The 24,536-nt window shown below is 46.4% G+C and overlaps 1 protein-coding gene across 1 annotated transcript in view; it reads left to right on the forward strand.

Annotated features, from left to right (window-relative positions):
• Positions 1–24,536, forward strand: part of LOC142312167 (uncharacterized) — a 73,050-nt gene that overhangs the window by 21,578 nt on the left and 26,936 nt on the right. The window contains exon 8 of the mRNA XM_075351070.1: positions 12,544–12,547. Within this exon, the coding sequence (XP_075207185.1) occupies positions 12,544–12,547 (4 nt within the window). The remainder of the gene's footprint in view (positions 1–12,543; positions 12,548–24,536) is intronic.

Here is a 24,536-nt window from a genome sequence, read left to right on the forward strand (position 1 = left end):
GATTCTTGCACCACCATGCTTCACTGTCTTCAGAGTGTACTGTGGCTTGAATTCAGAATTTGGGGGTCGTCTGACGAACTGTCTGCAGCCCTTGGACCTAAAAAGAACAATGTTACTTTCATCGGTCGACAAAATGTTTCTTCATTTTTCTTTAGACCAATTGTATCCATTTCAGTATATTTCTTTTTTTTTATTTTATTAACAGTGGGACTTTGCGGGGACTTCTTGCCTATAGATTAGCTTCACACAGGAGTCTTCCAACAGTACTCACAAGTACCTTGAGGCAGTCTTTGATCATCTTCGAGCTGATCATCAGCTGAGCCTTTGCTTCCTATTCTTCTATCCATTCAAATGGTTGTTCCACATCTCTCTGGTTTGATTTCCATTTTAAAGCATTGGAGATCATTGTCTGCACTTCTATACAAGTTTTACCCTCTCCAATCAACTTTTTAATCAAAGTACGCTGTTCTTCTAAGCAATGTCTCAAACGACCCATATTTCTCAGGCTTTCAAGCAGAAATGCATGTACAACATGTGCCGACTTCTCCATTAAATAAGGGCCACCTAATTCACGCCTGTTTCTTCACAGAATGACCACACATTTAATTCTACACTGCAATTGTTTTGAACATACCTCTTTCAATTAATTATTTATATATACAGACTCAAAAACCTGCAGATCATGAATGCTGCGTCTGGTGGTTTTCTAAGAACCTACTCCACCAACTGGTAAATTGTTTGACATGTGGTAAAATAATTTAGACCAAAAACAGTGAATATTCTGGTTAGTCATATTGGACTGCTATTATTTTGAACACTACTGTATATTCCTTGCAGTCTGAGTGCCACTGCAAGTAGTACTGTTATCTTGATAAAGGGCGGCTTTGCACGTAGCGACATCGCACGTGCGATGTCGGTGGGGTCAAATCGAAAGTGACGCACATCCGGCGTCACTTTCGACATCGAACTGTGTAAATGCTAGATGATACGATGAACGAGCGCAAAAACGTCGTTATCGTATCATCGTTGCATTCACCGACATTTCCATAATGCCGGTGCCGCCACAGGTAGGATGTTGTTCCTCGTTCCTGCGGCAGCACACATTGCTGTGTATGAAGCCGCAGGAGCAAGGAACATCTCCTTACCTGCCGCCGGCGGCTATGTGGAAGGACGGAGGTGGGCGGGATGTGTACATCCTGCTCCTCTCCGCCCCTCCGCCGCTATTGGCCGCCTGCCGTGTGACGTCGCTATGACGCCGCACGACCCGCTCCCTTAGGAAGGAGGCGGGTCGCTGGCCAGAGCGACGGTCGCAGGGCAGGTGAGTGCATGTGAAGCTGGCGTAGTGATAATTTTCGCTACGCCAGCTATCACACGATATCGTACCTGCGACGGGGGCGGGGACTATCGCGTGCGACATCGCAGCATCGGCTTGCAATGTCGCAACGTGCAAAGCCCGCCAAAGACTCTTGGGGCCAATGAGATCCCAAACAGAAGGCAGGTAAACTGAAAATGGTACACTTGTGAACCCCACAGGATGGCGAGGTGAAGAAATCCCCGATGTTCTGCACTAATTGGGACATGTAGATATGGGTCCTGAAGCTCAATGCTTGATAAAAAAAATCGTCCTTCTGAAGAATCGACAACATTGATCGGATAGTCTCCATTCTGATCTTCTCTAGTAAGCCATTCAGGAAGGTAAAATCTATCACCATATGCTACTTTTTCCCCACCTTGGCAATTTGGAATACTGAGTATACACCTATTCCTTCCTGTTTAGGTGGATCTTTCTTCTAGTGCCCCTTTTCTTAGAAACTCTTGCACCAGATGCTATAAAACTGCATATTTGTTTAGATTTAGCAGAAAGTGGTTGGGAGGAAATTCTTTTATTTCCAAATAACCTCTTTATCACTGACAGGACTCAGGCATCTGAGGAAGTTTGTAATCAAGCTGGATAGAAGTTTGATAATGTTCCCCCTTCTCCTGATAAACAACTGGCGTCAGAAGGTTGCCTCCTTTCGAAAGTCTAGTTTCTTTTTGTCCCACTCTGCCTTCGGCTTGTACTGTTTTTTTTCCCAAACTCTACTAAACTTATGTCGTCACCGCTTCATCCGCCAAGATCGCTTTTGCATCTGTTCCAGTTGCTAGAGCAGTAAAAAATGTGGCTAAGGAAGCCAGTCAAGCTAAGGAATGTTGTAGCTTCTGATTGAAGAGAAGGAACCAACTGAGATGTAACACAGGAGGCGCATATATCCTCAATGTAGTCATTAGATAATGGGTGGTTGCAGACAGAACAAAGCCTATGCCTAGATTTCCTTTTCTGAGCTCACATCTACAAGAAAAAGGAGATCATCACCATGTGAGTCAGTGTGACTTACTGCCCCTAAGGGTGCACCAAATACCTCTACATACAGATAGTATGGCTGCCTGGCGTGAGCGCTGACAATCATTTACAGCACCACTTTAAATAGGATGCCCATGTGACGTCACCCGCCGGGTAATCCCATTCTGCTGCCCCAGCTGCAGTGTGAATGCGCGGGGTCAGCGCATGGCGCACACACAGTATCTGTCCCCAGCGAGTGACGTAAGTCTTCCACGATGCCGGGCACACCACCATCCCCTTCCAGTAACTTACTGAGGGACAAATATCCTTTGTACACAGTCGCCCAGGACTTCTACCCCAAGGGACAAGAGAAACCTCTTGTATATAGGGAGGAATACGCACCAGGAACTGAGGGACACACACGTGTATACAGGACCTACACAAATCTGGATAAATTCCTGTTCAGCATGGTGTGGGGTCTGCTTACTTCCTTTATTGTAGAGGATGAGGGAATGTCTACTTAATTAATGATCATGTGTGATTAGGTCCTGAATCTATCCCTGTAATACCCTACATGTTCGTCATAACCATATTATTAAACTTTATTGTTTGAATGTGCGTTTGCTTCTTTTTCAATATTTTTTTTAAGTAGTTATTACATGTATTGATGGACACCTTTACACTAAGGGGGTTGAAGGTGTTCACGTAATAAAGAAGCTAACCAAACTGAAACATGTAATTCATCTGGAATCATCGTTCACCACTGAAATCGCACAGCCTTCTATACAGCACAAAGGCACAGATCAATCTAACACGTGCATGCATGGGCAACTACCATCCCTTTTATTATTTATTTTTTTCACTTAAGTAGAGCCATTAATTCAACAGCGCTTTACAGACATTACTATCCCCATTGGTGTTCACAATCTAAATTCCCTATCAGTATGTCTTTGAAGTGTGGGAGGAAACTCACACAAACATGGGGAGCACATACAAACTCCTTGCAAATGTTCTTGGTGGGATTTGAATCCAGGACCACTCCAGCATTGCAAGCCTGTATTAGACCCATATATTGAATGCAATATTGTCGGGACACATATTTTCAGAAACATTTCTTGGTGCCTGTTCCATACTTGGATCCATGGAACCAAAACAAACACAAAGGCTCTCAGTGTGTGGAGCGGATTCGATTAGGGATAGCCTCAGTGTGTTGAAAAGGCTCATCTGGTATTGTTGAGATAGTCAGGCACAACACTGAACAGAGTGTGGGGGAATGTTTGTCCATGGCTGCTGCACCAATCAACCGTCAGCACTGGACCAAACATTATATTCAAGTGGATAAAAACAGCAATTTCTTCAAGTGTTGCTGCAGTATAAGGAAGATAAGCAGACATTGCAAACAATAACACCTGTTCTGCCTTTTTAACCCCATAGCGACGGCCTAACGTCTCAAGACGTCGGAAAAACAGGGTACTTATTCTGTTCCGACGTCTTGAGACGTCAGGCTGGAAAAAGCTTGTAGCGCCCCCCAGTGACGAAAAATCTCGGGGGTTTCAGCTACCGGAGGTAGCTGAGACCCCCAAGATTATGAATCGGGGTGTTTTTTTTGGACCCCGTTAATGCGATCGCCGGTATACACCGTATACCGGCGACAACATTAAAAAAAAAAAAATGGCCGGTAAAATTGATTTATTTCTCATCTGACATGATCAAACATGTCAGATGAGAAATAAATATGAGCCCTTAGTGCCCCCAAAGCCCCCGGTACCGGAGAGTCCCCCCACCACCCCTACCCCCCCTCCGGAAAATCCAAGATGGCGCCGACGCGCGCTGAAAACTGCAGCCGCCGCCGGCTCTGCATTCATTTCCCTCCGATCTGAAATGATCAAACATTTCAGATCGGAGGGAAATGTCCTCCCCCTGACCCCTCCTCCGGGCCACCGGAGATCTCTGGTCCCCGGAGCCCCCTCCGGTCTCCAGAGCCGCCTCCCCCCTCCCCCCTCCAGAGCGTGGAACATGGCGGCCGCATCCATCCTGCTCTTTCTGCCGCATGTGACACGTCACATGCGGTAGAAAGTTGTCCCGCCGTCACCCCCCGTCACCCCCGTCACCCAGCCCAGCCCCCGGTCTTACGTTACCTGTCTGCTGGTGATCCGTCCCTGCGATCACGCCGCCTGCTTCTTGAAAGCTGGCGGCGCATGCGCAGAAAGCGGCTGTCAGCTGGATCCCTGCAAGCAGGGACTCTGACGTCGCTGCTACACAGGCTGCTGCACTGTGGACCGGGGGAGGGTGAGTATGGTAATCTGCAGCCACACTCCTCACATGGAGAGACTGCTGTTCTAGAAAATGGGGGGTACGTTCTGTGAGCGTGCCCCTCATATTCTAGAATAAGGTTACTGCAGGTCACTCTGCCCTAGGTTGGACCGGGGCAGTGTGAGTGCAGTATTCTCAGATTACTGCACCCACACTGCTCATGGAGAGCCTGCTCTTCCAGAAAATGGGGGATACGTTCCCTGAACGTGCCCCCCATATTCTAGAAGATCCAGAGTCGGCGTGGGACCTCCAACATGGATTACAGCGACCGAAATTTATTTATTTTCAATAAATTGGTAAAAGAGGAATGTTTCGGGGAGTTTTTTTTTCAAATAAAATTTTTTTTTGTCTTTATTTTTTTCTATTACTTGACTGGGTTAGTGATGTCGGGTATCTGTTCAGATGCTGTGACATCACTAACCCCAGGGTTTGATGCCAGGTGACATTACAGCTGGTATCAACCCCATATATTACCCCGTCTGCCACCGCACCAGGGCGCGGGATGAGCTGGAGCGAAGCGCCAGGATTGGCGCATCTAATGGATGCGCCACTTCTGGGGCAGCTGCGGCCTGCTATTTTTAGGCTGGGAAGAGTCCAATAACCATGGCTCTTCCCACCCTGAGAATACCAGACCCCAGCTGTCCGCTTCACCTTGGCTGGTGATCTAATTTGGGGGGGACCCCACGTTTTTTTTTTTTTTTAAAAAAACGCCTGGGGAGCCCTCCAAATTGATCACCAGCCAAGGTGAAGCTGTCAGCTGTGGTTTGCAGGCTACAGCTGTCTGCTTTACCCTAGCTGGCTATCAAAAATAGGGGGGACCCCACGTCGTTTATTTTAATTATTAATTTTTTGGGGGGCTAAATACAAGGCTAGGCACCCTTTAGTGCCACATGAAAGGCACTAAAGGGCGCCAGCTTAGAATATGAAGGGGGGTGGGACGTTATATTTGTTTGACATCTATCCATTCATCCATTGTAGCATTTTAGGCTGTGCGCCCACAATCGGGATTTGCAGCGTTTTGGGCGCAGAGTGTTTTCCCTGCGTCCATAGCGCTGCGTTGTGCAGTAGAAGCACAGTGGAAGGATTTTTAGAAATCTCATGCCCACTGTGCTTCTTTTCTCCGCAGCATACACTGACCTGTGGTGCAGCTTCCCGAGCCTCAGCATGTCAATTTATGCTGCGGAGATGAGTGTTCTCTACAGGTAGCATAGAGCTCCACAGCGGCCTGAACCCAAATCGTGGGCATGGGCAGCTGCGTTCTCCCGTGGACAACACTCACATCTCTGCAGGACGGCTGACACTGTATACTAGACGCCATGTCGCTGGATCATGGCCACATAGCCTAAAAGTGAGACATTTGTTGCTAAAGCAACATTTTTGTGAAGTACCTGTGGATTCAAAATGCTTACTATACTCCTGAATAAAATCCAGTTTCCAAAATGGGGTCACTTGTGGGGGGTTTCTGCTGTATAGGTACCCAAGGGGCCCTGCAAATGTGACATGGTGCCCGCAATTTATCTCAACTTTTCCAGAATTCAAATGGTACTCCTTCCATTCCAAGCCCTCCCATTTATCCAAACAGAGGTTTTTGGCCACATGTGGGGTATCCCTGTGCTCATAAGACATTGGATAACAACCTGTTGGGTCCACGGTTTGTTGTTGTCTCTTGAAAAAGTGAGCAATTTGATGCTGAAGCAACATTTTTGTGAAAAAAATGAAACTTTTCAATATGGCAACCTAAGCTTATCAAATTCTGTGAAGTATTCGTGGATTCAAACTGCTCATTATACACCTAGATAAAAGCCTTGAGGTGTCTTGTTTCCAGAATGGGGTCACTTGTGGGGGACCGCCACTGTTTAGGCACCTCAGGGGCTCTCCAAATGCAACCTGGCGTCCGCTATTGATTCCAGTCAATTTTGCAGTCAAATGGCACTCCTTCCCTTCCGAGCCCTGCCATGCGCCCAAACAGTTGATTTCCACCACATATAAGGTATCAGCATACTCAGGAGAAATTGCACAATAAATGTTATGCTGAATTTTTTCCTTTTACTCTTGTTAAAAAAAAGCTACCTGGTTGAAATAACAATTTTGTGGTAAAATTTTATTTTTTTTTTTTCATGGCTCAACGTTATAAAATTCTGTGAAGCACCTGGGGGTTCAGGGTACTCACCAAACATCTAGATAAATTCCTTGAGGGGCCTAGTTTCCAAAATGGGGTCACTTGTGCGGGGTTTCTGCTGTTTAGGTACTTTAGGGGTCCTCCAAATGTGACATGGTGCCCGCAATCTTTTTCAGCCAAATTTCCTTTCCAAAATTCAAATATTGCTCCTTTCGTTCCAAGCCCTCCCATTTGTCCAAACAAAGGTTTCAGACCACATGTGAGGTATCACCGCGCTCATAAAAAAGTGGTTAACAAACCTTGAGGTCAAATTTTTGGAATTACCTCTTGAAAAAGTGAGAAAATTGATGCTAAAGCAACATTTTTGAGAAAATTATTAAAATTTTCAATATGACAACGTAACGTTAACAAAATCTGTGAAGTACCTGTGGATCTAAAATGCTCACTATACCCCTAGATAGAAGCCTTGAGGGGTCTAGTTTCCAAAATGGTGTCACTTGTGAGGGGTTTCTTCTGTTTAGGTACCTTAGCGGACCTGTAAATGCAACATGGTGCCCGCAATCTATTTCAGCCAAATTTGCTTTCCAAAATTCAAATATTGCTCCTTCTGTTCCGAGCCCTCCCATTTGTCCAAACAGAGGTTTCTGACCACATGTGGGGTATCGGCGCGCTCATAAGAAAGTGGGGAACAAGTTTTGGGGTCCATTTTGTTGTGTTATTTCTTCTAAAAGTGAATAAATTTGGGTTAGAGCAACATTTTTAGGTAAAATTTAATTTTTGCTTTTTTTCATTCCACATTGCTTTTGTTCATGTGAAGCACCTGAAGGGTCAATAAACTTCTTGAATGTGGTTTTGAGTACTTTGGGGGTTGCAGTTTTTAGAATGGGGTCACTTTTGGGTATTTTCTGTCATCTAGGCCTCTCAAAGTCACTTCAAATGTGATGTGGTCCCTAAAAAAATGGTTTTGTAAATTTTGATGTAAAAATGAGAAATCGCTGATAAACTTTGAACCCCTCTAACTTCCTAACGAAAAAAAATTTTGTTTCCAAAATTGTGCTGATGTAAAGTAGATAAGTGGGAAATGTTATTTATTAACTATTTTGTGTCACAGAAATCTCTGGTTTAACGGTATAAAAATTCAAAAGTTGAAAATTGCTAAATTTTCAAAATTTTTGCCAATATTCAATTTTTTTCATAAATAAACGCAAAAAATATTGTCCTAAATTTGGTACTAACATGAAGTCCAATATGTGACGAAAAAACAATCTCAGAATCACCGGGATCCGTTGAAGCGTTCCAGAGTTATAACCTCATGAAGTGACACTGGTCAGAATTGCAAAATTTGGTCTGGTCATTAAGGTGAAAATTAGCTCCGTCACTAAAGGGTTAAAACATTATGAGCTCCTTTCTGTTGAACCCTACCTCATGAAGGGAAGAGACCATCCGTAAAATACTTTTGTTTTAGCAATAAATCTTTCCAATCTCCGTTGATTTTCCTGATCCTTATACCTGTATCAGGGGCAGTGACACAACCCAAATGCATGGGGAAGAAAGCACTGTGCCAAAACGTGAATTGGGGTCGTGACAGTGCTCCTGATACAGGTATTATAATTTATCTTTGCTACTAATTATCCTTGCACTTTATTCTTGCTGCTACCAATAACATAATGTACTTTAATTCCATTGAAGAAATATATCTATTGCAATCAGGGTGGGAATAAACCCAAACCTGATTACCAGCAACTCAATCTAAACATCACAGAAAAACCAGAAGACAAGAAGTTAATACTGAACAACATTTACATTTCTTTATCGTTCCTATGGGAGACCCAGACATTGGGTGTTTAGCTTCTGCCTCCGGAGGACACACAAAGTACTACACTCAAAAGTGTAGCTCCTCCCTCTGAGCCTATACACCCCCTGGAGAAACCAGATCTAGCCAGTTCATTGCTTTGTGTTCAGGAGGCATACATCCACACATGCATTCTCATCTGATTTTTTCATTTTTGGAAAGAGTTTGAAGAAAAGCGGGTCCAAGTCTGGACCCCCGGCATGTCCCTTCTCACCCCACTGTGTCGGCGGTGCTGTTAAGGTTGATTACAAGGCTGGAGCCTTACATGCCGCGCTCCTTCACCATCCCTCGGGCTCTGGCTTGAAGTGGGAGCTAGCACGGTTCTCCATGCTTGCAGGAGACCGGTCTCCATCCGCAGCCCTTCAGGATCCTGCTGGACGGAGCACTCATCCCCAGGGACTGGCTACCCTGCGTCTCAGCAAGCTAAGTATCTGAGACGTTTATATTCTGGGGGTCCCTGTATTTTATTATGGTGGGAGAGTGTGCTGAGTGAGTTTTCTAACATTTCCGGCCGGTTCTCTGGTTTTCCCCTGAGAACCGCGCCGATGGTGCCTGCGCGCCGGCCGCACAGCTCAAATTTAGGCCCCGGCTTCGCCGGAGGCCTACTTTTGTTTTCACTGCCCTCGCATGTCATTCATGCAGAGGGACAGTGCGGCTCCGCCCAGCGGCCGATTTGCACAGGGGAGAGACACTCCTCACTGAGTACATGTCTCCTCCCCTGTAAATCTCTTTGGCCCTCCAGATCCCGCTCTCAGAGTTGGCCCCGCCCCCTCTCCTCGCTCCGGCGCCATTTTATCAGCGTTTTTCTCTGCGATCATCACTGGCTGCAGCATCCCTGCTGAGGTGCTTGGGGGTCCGGGCTTTGGGATCTGGAGGGCACACAACACTGCTTCAGCGGTCTGGTAAGCCACAACCTTTGGTTGTGGGCCTCTGTATATACTCTCTGGGGGTCACTCTAGCAGAGCCCCCACTCCAGCAGCATGTCTCACACGAGGAGCAAGGCAAAGCTATACTCAGTATGCACTGCATGTAAGCTCGTGCTGCCGGAACCGAGCACCTATCCACATTGTGATGCCTGCTCTAACCTGGCGGTGCCTCAGCCTGGAGTCTCACCCCCAGTGGTCTCTCAGGCTGCTCCTGCTCCTGTGGCTGAACCCCCGGCTTGGGTAGAATCCTCAACCAGGTCTATCTCCCAGTCTTTTGCCAACTCCATGGGACAGCTGTCCCGGACTTTGCTGAACATGCATCAGCCCCCCACACAGGGTGCCTCTGCTGCTAGGGCTCTCTCAGCGGAGCTCACAGAGGATTCTTCATCTGGTCCCAGGCCCCTTCCTCCTAAGAGGAGACGTAGGGCTTCCTCCCCTTCCTCGCCCCGCGGCTCTGTTTCAGTGGGACCAGGCTATTCGGTGAACAACTGGATGAAATTATTAAGAAAGCTACTGGCGGGAAGAGTACTTCCATGCCACAAACCAAAACCAGGAAACCTGTCCAGGGTAGGAACCAGTCGAGGTTTCGTTCCTTTCGCTCCTCCAACTGGTCGTCCTCTAAGCCCTCGGCCTCGTCCACTAACTCAGCCAAGGACCAAAAATCCAACTGGCGCACAAAGGCGCGTCCACAGAAGACCGCAGGAGCTGCTGCCACTAAGGCAGCCTCCTCGTGACTATCTGTCCGCGCCATCAACGTCCTTAGTCGGTGGCAGGCTCTCCCACTTTGGCGACGCGTGGTTTCAACACGTCTCCGATCAGTGGGTGCGGGATGTCATCTCCCACGGCTACAGGATAGAATTCTCTTCCAGCCCGCCAAACAGATTTTTTCTGTCAACTCCCCCCTGTTCCAAGGCCGCCGCCTTCTCTCAGGCCGTGGCATCCTTGCAGGCCAACGGAGTGATTGTACCGGTTCCCACCCGGGAACGGTTCAGAGGTTTCTACTCAGATCTCTTCCTAGTCCCCAAAAAGGACGGTTCCTTCCGGCCCATCCTGGATCTCAAGCTTCTCAACAAGCATGTTCAGGTGCGGCATTTTCGCATGGAATCTCTGCGGTCAGTCATTGCCTCAATGACCCAAGGGGATTTCCTGGCATCCATCGACATCAGAGATGCCTATCTGCATGTGCCAATTGCAGTTTCACACCAGCGTTGGCTACGTTTTGCAATCGGAGAGGAACATTTCCAATTCGTGGCTCTCCCCTTCGGGTTAGCCACGGCCCCTCGAGTATTCACCAAGGTCATGGCAGCAGTGGTTGCGGTTCTGCACCTACAGGGGTTGGCAGTGATTCCTTACCTGGACGACCTTCTAGTCAAGGCTTCATCCAGCGCAGACTGTCAGCGGAGTGTCTCGCTCACTCTTGCCACTCTAGCCCAATTTGGGTGGATTGTCAATCTGCCCAAATCCACTCTGACTCCGACCCAGAGTCTCACGTACCTAGGGATGCAGTTCGAGACTCTTCCGGCACTTGTGAAGTTGCCCTTGATCAAACAGCAATCCCTCCAATTGGCGGTACGCTCTCTGCTGAGGTCCCGCCGTTATTCCATCAGGCACCTGATGCAGGTGCTGGGTCAGATGGTAGCGTCAATGGAGGCTGTTCCCTTTGCCCAGTTCCATCTGCGTCCTCTGCAGCTGGACATTCTCCGCTGTTGGGACAAGCGGCCTTCCTCCTTGCACAGGTTAGTGGCTCTGTCGCCACAAGCCAGGAGCTCTCTTCAGTGGTGGCTTCGGCCCCTCTCTCTGTCTCAGGGACGCTCCTTCCTGGCTCCGTCCTGGGTGATTCTCACCACGGATGCCAGTCTATCCGGCTGGGGAGCGGTATGTCTCCACCACCGAGCACAGGGCACTTGGACTCCGTCCGAGTCAGCCCTCTCGATCAATGTGCTGGAAACCAGAGCCGTGCTCCTGGCTCTCCTAGCTTTTCACCACCTATTGGCGGGCAAGCACATCCGAGTCCAGTCAGACAACGCGACAGCGGTTGCCTACATCAATCACCAAGGCGGGACACGCAGCCGCCTGACAATGTTGGAGGTACAACGTATCCTTCAATGGACGGAGGACTCCAAGTCCACCATATCCGCAGTCCACATCCCAGGCGTGAAAAACTGGGAAGCAGATTATCTCAGCCGTCAAACCGTGGACAGTGGCGAGTGGTCCCTGCATCCGACAGTGTTTCAGTCAATCTGCCGCAAGTGGGGCACTCCGGACGTGGACCTAATGGCATCCCGTCACAACAACAAGGTTCCAATTTACGTGGCTCGCTCCCACGATCCTCAGGCCTTCGCAGCGGACGCTCTGGTTCAAGACTGGTCCCAGTTTCGTCTGTCCTACGTGTTTCCCCCTCTAGCTCTCTTGCCCAGAGTTCTGCGCAAGATCAGAATGGAGGGCCGTCGAGTCATTCTCATTGCCCCGGACTGGCCCAGGCGAGCTTGGTACCCAGACCTGCTCCATCTGTCCGTAGAGGCGCCGTGGCATCTTCCGGACCGTCCAGACCTTTTCTCACAAGGTCCGTTTTTCCGCCAGAATTCTGCGGCTCTCAGATTGACGGCGTGGCTCTTGAGTCCTGGATCTTGACGGCTTCTGGTATCCCACCTGAAGTCATCTCCACGATGACTCGGGCCCGTAAGTCTTCCTCTGCCAAGATCTATCACAGGACTTGGAAAATTTTCCTGTCCTGGTGTCGTTCTTCTGGCCATTCTCCTTGGCCTTTTTCCTTGCCGACCCTTCTGTCTTTTCTACAGTCCGGTCTGCAGCTGGGACTATCCCTCAACTCTCTCAAGGGACAAGTCTCGGCTCTGTCAGTGCTGTTCCAGCGGCGTATCGCCCGGCTGGCTCAGGTCCGCACCTTCATGCAAGGTGCGTCTCACATCATTCCGCCTTACCGGCGGCCCTTGGATCCCTGGGACCTCAATTTGGTTCTCACGGCTTTGCAGAAACCCCCCTTTGAACCTCTTAGGGAGGTTTCTTTGTTTCATCTTTCACAGAAAGTGGTCTTTCTAGTGGCCATAACGTCCCTTAGGAGAGTATCTGATTTAGCTGCGCTCTCTTCGGAGTCCCCTTTTTTGGTTTTTCATCAAGACAAGGTGGTTCTCCGTCCGACTCCGGACTTTCTCCCTAAGGTGGTTTCTCCTTTCCACCTTAACCAGGACATTACCCTACCTTCCTTTTGTCCGGCTCCTGTTTATCCCTTTGAAAAAGCGTTGCATACTTTGGATCTGGTGCGTGCGCTCCGGATCTATGTGTCTCGCACCGCTGTTCTTAGGCAGTGCACCTCTCTTTTTGTGCTAACCACAGGTCGGCGCAAGGGCCTCCCTGCTTCTAAGCCGACCTTAGCCCGTTGGATTAGGTCCACCATTTTGGATGCCTACCTGGGTTCTCAGGTGCCTCCCCCGCCGGGGATCAAGGCACACTCGACCAGAGCTGTCGGTGCCTCTTGGGCTTTCAGGCACCAGGCTACGGCTCAGCAAGTCTGTCAGGCTGCCACTTGGTCTATCCTGCATACCTTTTCGAAGCACTACCAAGTGCATGCTCATGCTTCGGCAGATGCGAGCTTGGGCAGACGCATCCTTCAGGCGGCTGTCGCCCACTTGTGAAGTTAGGCTCTGCCTACTTCTCAGTTTTTCTGTTTATTCCCACCCATGGACTGCTTTGAGACGTCCCAATGTCTGGGTCTCCCATAGGAACTATAAAGAAAAAGAGAATTTTGTTTACTTACCGTAAATTCTTTTTCTTATAGTTCCGTATTGGGAGACCCAGCACCCTCCCTGTTGCCTGTTGGCAGTTTCTTGTTCCGCGTGTTATCACCGGCTGTTGTCGTAGACAGAGGCTCCGCTTGTTCCGGTGCTTGCTCTGTTTTTACTTGTGGGTGGCTATTCTCCTTCAGCTTTTGCACTAAACTGGCTAGATCTGGTTTCTCCAGGGGGTGTATAGGCTCAGAGGGAGGAGCTACACTTTTGAGTGTAGTACTTTGTGTGTCCTCCGGAGGCAGAAGCTAAACACCCAATGTCTGGGTCTCCCAATACGGAACTATAAGAAAAAGAATTTACGGTAAGTAAACAAAATTCTCTTTTTATTGAATAAATATAAAAAAAAAAGTGCAAGTGTGCATTAAAAATCACAAACCAACATAGAAACAGAAGGAATGAGGTGGTGGTAAAGTGATATACTGTAGATCCTGCATCGGATGTATGCATAAAGGATTACCTATATACCAATAAATGTCTCATTGTGTAAAATTCAATCATTAGAAGGCAAATTCAAGTGTGTAAAATTCAACCATTAATAGTCTCCCTGGCTATGGCACAGAACCACTAACTATCTGAACACATTAATCAGGCACCTCTTCTAGTGGGAGAGTGCCTTAAGTACCCAGTGCCTCAGCGATAGGCTGAGAGGCAATTACCAGGAATTACATGCTGGCTCTTTAAGAGAAGGGCAGCGGCACCCTAGGAGCACTCCCGGAGAACCTGTGTCGCATGCAAAGGCCTCGGGGGGGGGGGGGGGGGGGGCAGGAAGCACCCACTTGGAGGACCATGGGAATGCCGGGTAGCGTGGAGCGAGCCGGCCGCAGCAGTAAGTGTGAGTCCCTGTGGGGAGGTGAGTAGGGAAGTCAGCGCTACAGTAAGTCCCCCTTTCACTAGGCCAAACAGAGATCTCGTCTCCGAGATGTCCTCAGAATAGATGAAAGAAGAGACAGCTGGTGGAAGGGGTAAGTTGGATGGTCTTTGTTTAGATGACTTCCTTATGGACACAGAACCGGTAACCAGGACAGATATCACAGAGAGTTCATGGACACCTTGAAATTCTTCTTTCCTCTCGACAAATTCAATGGTAGCTGCCAGACAGGCAGGAGACAGGACAAGATGGCAATATGGTACCTCAGAGGACCTGGATGGATGGACTTTAACCAGACACTTCTTGTAACATCTATGCCCCAATGGAGTAATTCATCGAAGTTCTAGTCCAGAACGGTCTCATGGGCACAGAGCCAAGGCAGACCTAGAAGAAACGGACAAGTCAAATTGGGAAGAACAAGGAAGGAAATCTCTGAATGCACTTCTCCCACACATAGTTCTACAGGCTCAGAGATGAAGCATATGGTTCAGACAGGAGCATTCCATCCACGCACGACACTGACAAAGTTTTCCGAAGGCATTGGATGGGAATCTGGAAACGCTTCACCACAGCTCAGTGAATTAAACTTTCTACAGAACCGGAGTCTAGATCAGCTGTTTCAGAGAACTGTACCACTCCATATGATATTGACACAGACAAGGCCAACGGAGAAAAGGAATTGCTTTCACCGAAGAAGATCCCTCCTACTGAGCCAAGGTAAGAGTCCTGGTCTGAAAGGACAGGCCTGGATGAAGTGCTCTGTTCCTGCACAGTAGACCTCAACATTGTTCACCCATCTTGATATCATCCACTTGCATTTCAACCAGGGCGGAAGCTGGAGCTTGCGGAACCAATGGTCTCTGGAAGGCTGGAACCAAACGCATAGATCTCTTTTCACAGGTGACTTCCTTGGATAATTCTTGGAACCTGCAGTCAATCTGTGTGGCTAAGAAGTTAGGATCATCCAGAGAAACAGTAATGGCACAACCAGCCAGTTAGTCCTTGAATCTCCTGGCTAAACCTTCCCAAAAGGTGGACATCAGAGCCTGATTATTCCATCCAAGTTCAGAAGAGAGAGTTTGGAATTGAACCGCATATTGACCCACAGTCTGGACTCCTTGGCACAACTGTAGAAGAGAAGACACAGCAGATATGACATGGCCTGACTCATCAAAGACTCTTCAGAAGAAGGCCTACAGGAATTCCAGAATGTGAGCGGTAATTGGGTAATTTTTTTCCCACACAGAATTAACCCAAAGAAGAGCAACCTCACCAAGGTGCAATATCAGGAATGAGTTCTATATGTTGCTAGTACTCATGACTTTAGTGCTTCTGCTGTTATTGTGCTGTTTGCTGTTGCTGATTCGTGTCTGTGTTTCAATGCATTTAAAGTCTGCTGCTTCTGCAACGATCTACGACGGCAGTGTCCTGCGATTGCCACTGATGCAAGTATCTGCACCAGATGCTTCCTATGATTGCCACTTGCTGCAAGCATCCACACTGTCCGCTACGGCATCTACCCATCCTGGCTGCTGCTGTATTCACAAAGACTGTATCCGTGGTGCCAGCTGCCGAGGTATCATTGCTCCCCTGCGGCTGCCCTCTGCTTACCAGCGTGTGTGCCTATTGCCACCTCCAGTACCTTTAGTGAAGGCTTGGCTGGTCCAGTTAGCTCCTCGAGGCAAGTGATCAGTACCTTCAGTCCAGTGGACCCACTAACCCTGTGCTCACCCACACGAGCATAACAAAAGTGCAGCAGATTCATTTCAACTAAAATCCTCGATCCTTTGATCAGAAATAGAACAGACATTTATAGGACATTTCATAACTTTACCAAATTGTTATGAAAAAATATTCAGAACATACTGAATTGACCTACTGTATATAATTTATTATATATTTTCAGAGTGGGACCATTTTATACTGACTCCACAGCCCTGTCTTCAATGATTTTTAGGTTTTGCAATTTATGATAGGAAGTTTATTAACAACTTCTCTGCGATAGCAAGACCTCTCTCTGACATGACTAAAAAAGGTACGGACTTCTCAAAATAGTCTGAGAATGCGTTTGACCATCTTAAAAAATGCTTCTTAGCCATTTACGGTGGAGGTTGATGCATCAGAAGTGGGGGTGGGAGCTGTGATGTCGCAGGGTCCGTCTCTTGTTTAGCTGTGTCCATGCACCTTATTTCTAAGATACTGTCGTCGGTTGAAAGTATAGTTGTGCTCAAAAGTTTACATACCCCGGCAGATTTTTTGGCCTTTTTTTTTTTAGAGAATATGAATGATAACACAAAAGCTTTTTTTTCACTCATGGTTAGTGGTTGGGTGAAGCCATTTATTGTCAAACTACTGTGTTTTCTCTTTTTAAATCATAATGACCCTGATCAAAAGTTCACGTACCCCAGTTCTTAATACAGTATTGTCCCCTCTAACATCAATGACAGCTTGAAGTCTTTTGTGGTAGTTGTGGAGGAGGCTCTCTATTATCTCAGATGGTAAAGCTGCCCATTCTTCTTGGCAAAAAGAATCCTAGAGCTTTCTTGCATGAACTGCGTGCTTGAGTTCTCCCCAGAGTAGCTCAATGACATAGAGGTCAGGAGACTGAGATAGCCACTCCAGAACCTTCACTTTGTTCTGCTGTAGCCAATGATAGGTCGACTTGGCCTTGTATTTTGGATCGTTGTCATGTTGGAACGTCCAAGTACATCCCATGTGCAGCTCCAGGCTGATGAGTGCAAATTTCTTCTATTTGAATTTGCCGTTAATAATCGTCATCATGAATCTTCTGGGGCATCACCTTTTTTGTTTCTATGGTCAGCATGTCCAGTTCTGTACGTTTCAGGAGGAGCACTCGCCAGGAGTACCTGTATCATCATTATTGATTACATGGGAAAAGGTTCAGAAACAGTATGGTTTTGTGGTTGCTAAAACTTCGCATTAAAATGCAATAACATGCGATCAAAACATCAGATCTACCCAAAATGGTATCATTAAAAATGTCCACTCGACACAAAAGATAAGCCATCACACAGCCTCAGATTCTGAAAAAGGCGCAATTATTATTATTTTTTTTTTTACAAACTTCAGAATTTTTTTTCACTACTTATATATAATTAAAACTATACATGTTTGGTACTGCTCTGGGGAATCATAAATCATACTGATCTGGGGAATCATAATGCCTGGCTAGTTTTACCATATAGTGAACATGGTAAATTAAAAAAAACAATTGTGGAATTGCACTTTTTTGCAATTTTACCGCACAATATGGTGCAAAATTAATGGTGTCACTCAAACGTTGAACTCGTCCCACAAAAACAAGTCCTCATATGGCAATATTGATAGGGAAAAAAAAGTTATGGCTCTCGGAAAAAGGGAGGAAAAAACAAAAAAAAAAAACAAACAGAAAATCGCCAGGGTGTGCAGAGGAATCCATGTTTTTCACAGATCTCTGTTAAAAAAATATGTGTGGCTTCCGGAACTTCTCTTCCTTTACCTCCGCCTCCAGTCTTAGTTGATGGCCATTTGAGTTTCAAGATTGTTAAGTCATATTTTATTTGACATTCGTTGCAATATTTGGTTCATTGGCAGGGTTACAGTCCTAAAAATAGGACTGAGGTACCAGCATCTGATAAGCATGCTGAACACCTAGTTAGGACTTTTCATTGTCTCCATCCGGAGAAACCAGGTCTTGAGGGGCCCCTCTTAGAGGGAGGGATACTTTCACAAGGAGGTTTTTACAAACATCATTGAGCGTCATGGCAGTGTTAGAATCTGTGGAGAACTGGCCTGCTAACTTCTCTGATATCTGAGATCAGCGCAGGCAGACCTGGGCATCAATCCACCGATTGGTAGTTCATAGGCAGGCTAGCAATAGTTAATCTCTGCTGGGCTGCTTGTTAGTCTCCTTTGATCACATGCTGTGGGGGAACCAGTCACATTTACGCCCCTCCTATATATGCTGGCTGGACCCTTCCTTTAATGCCATCTATCGTTTATCTATACTGGTCTGGTGAGGTGTTCTGATCCAGACTTACTGGTGATTGTTGTACTTTATTGCTGTGAGATGTTGTAGTGTTAACCCTTGTTGTTCTTTTGTAGCTGCTTACCCTCTCTTGCTTTTCTCCTTAGTCTCTTACTGTTTGTTCCTGTGAGTTTGCAGTTTGTCTGAGTTTTGTTTTTCCCATGTCTGTCTTTACCCGTGTTACGATCTTATTCCTGCCACTTCCTTCCCTGGGAAAAGGGGAGGGGGGGCAGGTTAGTTCCAGTCAGGAGAACAGTAAGATCTCATGTACATTTTTTAACTTTATTGTATTTGTTCCTTCATTGCAATTTTTTTACTCAATTATAATGTTCAGGTGTTCAGGCTGTTTAACATGTTTGTCAATTTTATCACTTATTGAATTGTATTTGAGACTAAAGGCTGCTTTACACGCTGCAACATCGCTAGCGATTGCTCGCGATGTCGAGTGCGATAGCACCCACCTTCGTCGTATGTGCGACATTTGGTGATCGCTGCCGTAGCAAACATTACCTGGTCAGCGACGTCGCTGTGACCGCCGAACAATCCCTTTCTCAAGGGGGAGGTGCGTTCGGTGTCATAGCGACGTCACTGCGGCGTCACTAAGCGGCCAGCCAATAGAAACGGAGGGGCGGAGATAAACGGGACGTAACATCCCGCCCACCTCCTTCCTTCCGCATTGCCGGTGTACGCAGGTAAGGAGATGTTCGTCGTTCCTGCGGTGTCACACATAGCGATGTGTGACGCCGCAGGATCGACGAACAACATCGTTCCTGTGGTAGCGGCGATATTAAGGAAAGGAGCAACGTGCGACGATCACAGTTTTTTAACGATTTTGCAATCGTTGATCGTTGCTCCTTGATGTCACACACTGCGATGTCACTACCGGCGCCAGATGTGCGTCACTAACGACGTGACCCCAACGATATATCGATAGCGATGTCGCAGCGTGTAAAGCACCCTTAAGATATTTTTCCTCTATCTGCATGGAATTTATGGGTTAATGCCATCTACTCATTTACAATTCCACCTATGTCACCCATGTGTTTTAATATATATTAAACATCTTATCAAATTTCAAGTGAAGGTGTTACCTTTTCCAGTTTAAACTCTATGTATTAATGGTAACCACACAGCTATGGTCTTACATATGAATAAGGAGATAGTTTTTAAGGTCTGAAACGCATATGGTTACATGTATCCTTTCTATTTTTAAGGTTACCATCTTTCATTTTAATTTATCTTTAATGTTTACATTGTTTTTTAACTTTCTTCGGGTGCTGGATTTTTCCTTTTACTTTTTTTGCTTTCATTTGGCCGTTCTTTGGGAGCATCGCTCTGGAACTTATCCGCGCACTGATTTATGTGGGCAAGATTAACGGCATTACGGTAAACTGAAAGTTGTTCTATTTTTGCGATACCCTGCACTACTGTAGTAGAGAGTATTATCCCTCCGGTCAGTATAATACTAATGGTCCCATACACATTACATAACATCCGGCCTGTGATTGCTCCGGTGACACCCTGCACTACTGTAGTACAGAGTATTATCCCTCCGCTCAGTGTAATACTAATAGCCTCATACACATTACATAACATCCGGCCTGTGATTGCTCCGGTGACGCCCTGCACTACTGTAGTACAGAGTATTATCCCTCCGGTCAGTGTAATACTAATGGCCCCATACACGTTACACAACATCCGGCCTGTGATTGTACTACAATAGTGCAGGGTGTCACCGGAGCAATCACAGGCCGGATGTTGTGTAACGTGTATGGGGCCATTAGTATTACACTGACCGGAGGGATAATACTCTGTACTACAGTAGTGCAGGGTGTCACCGGAGCAGAGTATTATCCCTCCGGCCAGTGTAATACTAATGGCCCCATACACATTACATAACATCCGGCCTGTGATTGCTCCAGTGATGCCCTGCACTACTGTAGTACACAGTATTATCCCTCTGGTCAGTGTAATACTAATGGCCCCATACACGTTACACAACATCTGGCCTGTGATTGCTCCGGTGGCGCCCTGCACTACTGTAGTACAGAGTATTATCCCTCTGGTCAGTGTAATATTAATGGCCACATACACATTACATAACATCCGGCCTGTGATTGCTCCGGTGATGCCCTGCACTACTGTAGTACAGAGTATTATCCCTCCGCTCAGTGCAATACTAATGGCCTCATACACATTACATATGTCGGCTGACGGTTCTCTCTCCGGACTCCCCCATACACACAAACATCAGATGTGGCTGCACTTTCCTGTGCTCTCTATGAGAAAGCTGCTGGCAGACCCCTGTGGCAGAGGATTATTTCCTGGGAGATGTAGCAGAGCTGACCCCTCACATCATCTGTCGGGAGCCTCCATATGCATTAGGCAGCAGCCGATCCTGCTCAGATCAGTGATGTTACCTGATCTTAGTCTAATTTGTATGGGGCTTAGGAGGGATCTGATTACACTTCGCCTCTGGCCTAAAACACTTTCATATGTTGCAGTCCAGATGCCATTTTTAACCCAATAGTGACGGAGCTAATCTTGACCTTCCTGATGAAGCCAGGGGTTAGAAATCTGCAGAGCGTCACTCTATAAGACAATAACTCTGGACCGCGTCAGCGGATCACAGCAATTCTCAGATTGTTTGGTTTTATTTCGTTTGTGAAAATATTGGAATTTTGACAATTTTCGGCCCCACTCACACTTGCGCTATTTTGACGCAAACGGAATCCGTCAGTAATGTAGTACAGTTCATTTATTTACAGTGGAAGCGCGTTAATATGCCGCGTGAGTGTGTCATGCAGTACCCGCTTGTGTCCACATGGTGTCGCGCTTCCACTGTAAATAAATGAACTGTACTACATTACTGACGGATTCCGTTTGCGTCAAAATAGCACAAGTGTGAGTGGGGCCTTCAAACTTTTCAAACTTTCCATGTTTCTATCCTTACAGCAGTTTCTAGCCTTTCTATATAACATATCACTAGCATTACTTTATCTATGATTGTCATGGCTGACGAATGGTTAACATCTCTTTTCAGACACGCTGAGTCTCAGGAGCAATTCATCTGGAGCGGTTCATGTTCACATTCTCTGCTTGTTCACTCTGCGCACGCGCATACTTCCTAGTGCTTTCTGCGCACGCGCGGTGTTCGCTTCACTATCACCACCGCTTGCGTTCCACAATAAGGAAATGGGTGATTACGCCCGCCCCCCACTGGTACTTAAACTCGTGCACGGTTATTCCTGCACTCACTTCTCCTCTGACCACCGGTGAAAGAGGTAATGAATAGACTCTATGGGCGCTTGTTGTCAAATGCTTTTGAATAGAACCTTTTACTATTTTCATTTTATTTTCCAGTCTATTATGCTCCCCCACCACTAATGGTAACTATGTCCTTGTTCATTTTCTCAGTACTTTCTTCTTCTTTTATTTTATTAATAGCATTTTTTTTTCACTTTCTTCTTATATGGCTGGAAACACATCTATGCGAGTAAAATCGGTCCAACTGGGCTGAAAAAAACTCGGCTGATTTTAGTTCACGTTAGGTCCGAGTGCAACGCAACTGCGATCCTTTTTTTGAATAAATTAATGATTTTGCTCGCGTGTGCGACGCGTGTGTGTCGCGATGCTAGTTTCCTGCAACATCTTAACTACATTAAATTGATTACACATGTGTCATTTATTTTACCTTTGGGAATGTGATGTCACATTCATCTGTTGAATATTTAATGAGCGTAGTTCCTGCCACACTCGCAAATGTGAACGCCGGTACGCGTGTGTGATCCTACTTTTAATCCCCTTCCATAGGAAATCATTGGGACAAATGGTGCGAGAAACTCGCAAAAAAGCAGCATGCTGCGATTTTTTTTTCTCGGTCCGATTTGGACTAAGAAAAAAAATCGCAAATACGAGCTGAATCATTCACTAGCATGTGTCCGATTCCAATGCGAGTTTTTCTCGCATTGCTCTACTGCGAGAAACTCGCAAGTGAGAAGCAGCCCTATCACAGGCTTTTACTGCCACACAATCACCGGATTTTCCATGCCAAGTATGACCAAGTCAATATAATTCATTTTTTGACAGTGTTATAATATTAAAGGTAGGTGTATCTACCTACATAGAATATGGATTGTTTAAATTTTCCCACATTATTGGCACTTCATTTCCTATGTAGTTTCCAACATAGTCTTTTCTTCTTTATTAAGAAACCCTTTACCTTACATATCTTATTTTTTATTGATAAGCAGATGCTTATTCTATATATTTGTGGATACGATACGATACACTTTATTGATCCCGTGGAAAATTATGGTATCACAGCAGCACAACTTAAATCATAACATGAATTACTTAATTGACAAGACAGTAGAGTTGACAGAACATTATACATTAGATTAGGACATACACAGCGGGGGAACTGAAAGTAGAAGTAAAGTAAACATTCACCTTGATGATTTAACACTAATGTTATTGTTGTACATTCCCATATCAGTGGGCACAAATGATTTCCTATATTTTTTCCTTCTTAGGCTACTTTCACACATCCGGTTTGAGCCGTGAGGCTCAATCCGGCTGTGAAACCTATGCAACGGATGCAGCGAAAACACCGCATCCTTTGCATAAGTTTTTACATGCGGCCGGTCCGGTTTTTTCCGGTTGCAGCACGCTACTGAGCATGCGCAGTGGAAAAAAAACCACATGCGGCGGCCGGATGCGTTTTTTTCCGCATCCGGCGTCCATAGGCATGCATTGAAAATGCGCCGCAGCGGCCGGATGCGGCGCGATGCGGCTATTTTTGCCGGAGCAAAAAACGTTGCAGGGAACGTTCTATCCGGCCGCGGCATCGGCTAAATCTGCTGCATGCGGCAAAAACCGGACCGAACGCAAGCCCCTGCGGCACAATACAGCACTAATGTAAGTCTATGCAAAAAAAACGCAACCGGCGGCAAAAAAAACGGTTGCGGTTTTTCTGAAGAGCGCCGTATTGTGCCGCAGAGCAAAAACCGGATGTGTGAAAGTAGCCTTACACCTCAGAAGGATTAGCCGGTTACTGAAGGTGCTCTTCTGTCTCATGAATAACTCATATAATGGATGTGCATTATTATTCATAATCGCCATACACTTTTTCAGAGTTCTTCTCTCCACTACCTCCTCAAAAGAGTCCAGATTGCAGCCAACAGCGGAGCTTGCCTTCTCGCATCACTAATGGATTATTTCTTTATACAGATAAAATCTCTTCTCAACTGTATAAAATTGTTGTGAATCCAGTGCATATCTTCCACTATTTTAGGTAATGCACTTTTTGTATGAATACCATATGATGTTTCTATTATATTATTTTCTGAAGACCTGATATAATGTACCTATGTTACTATTGTATGCATGTTATACTACTTGGTATTAATATTTTGTTCTCTTGTCATATAGAGTAAAGCGGGCTTTACACGCTGCGACATCGCTAATGCGAAGTTGTTGGGGTCACGGAATTTGTGACGCACATTTGGCCGCATTAGCGATGTTGCTGCGTGTGACACCTATGAGCGATTTTGCATCGTCGCAAAAACGTGCAAAATCGCTCATTGGTGACATGAAGGTCCATTCTCAAATATCGTTGGAGCTGCAGGTACGAAGTAGTTCGTCGCTCCTGCGGAAGCACACATCGCTCCGTGTGACGCCACAGGAACGAGGAACCTCTCCTTACCTGCCGCTGGCCCCAATGCGGAAGGAAGGAGGTGGGCGAGATGTTACATCCCGCTCATCTCCGCCCCTCCGCTTCTATTGGGCGGCTGCTCAGTGACGTCGCTGTGACGCCGCACGGACCGCCCCCTTAGAAAGGAGGCGGTTCGCTGGTCACAGCGACGTCGCAGGGAAGGTAAGTATGTGTGACAGGTCCAGCCGATGCTGTGCGACACGAGCAGCGATTTGCCCGTGTCGCACAACCGATGGGGGCGGGAACGCACGCTAGCGATATCTGTACCGATATCGCAGCGTGTAAAGCGGCCTTTACAAAAATTGAAGAAGGCAAATAGCCAAAACGTTTTTGTTGAATGTTACTTTAAAGTTTCAATAAAAGAAACAATCACAACAATATCATTTTTGAGTGCCGGAGTTTGCTTCTTTATATAGTCCATTTTCCTCCTGAGCACCTAAAAAACGGTGAAGCTTAGCCATACCCTATCCTCTATCCTTACAGCAGTCAGTCACACTGCACAAAATAATTAGTAAATAACATTTCCCGTCCATCTACTTTATATCAGTCATGTTTCAAACCTCATTTCATTTTGTTAGAAGGGTTAAAAGTT

Source organism: Anomaloglossus baeobatrachus, chromosome 5, assembly GCF_048569485.1.
Source record: "Anomaloglossus baeobatrachus isolate aAnoBae1 chromosome 5, aAnoBae1.hap1, whole genome shotgun sequence".
Classification (NCBI taxonomy): domain Eukaryota; kingdom Metazoa; phylum Chordata; class Amphibia; order Anura; family Aromobatidae; genus Anomaloglossus; species Anomaloglossus baeobatrachus.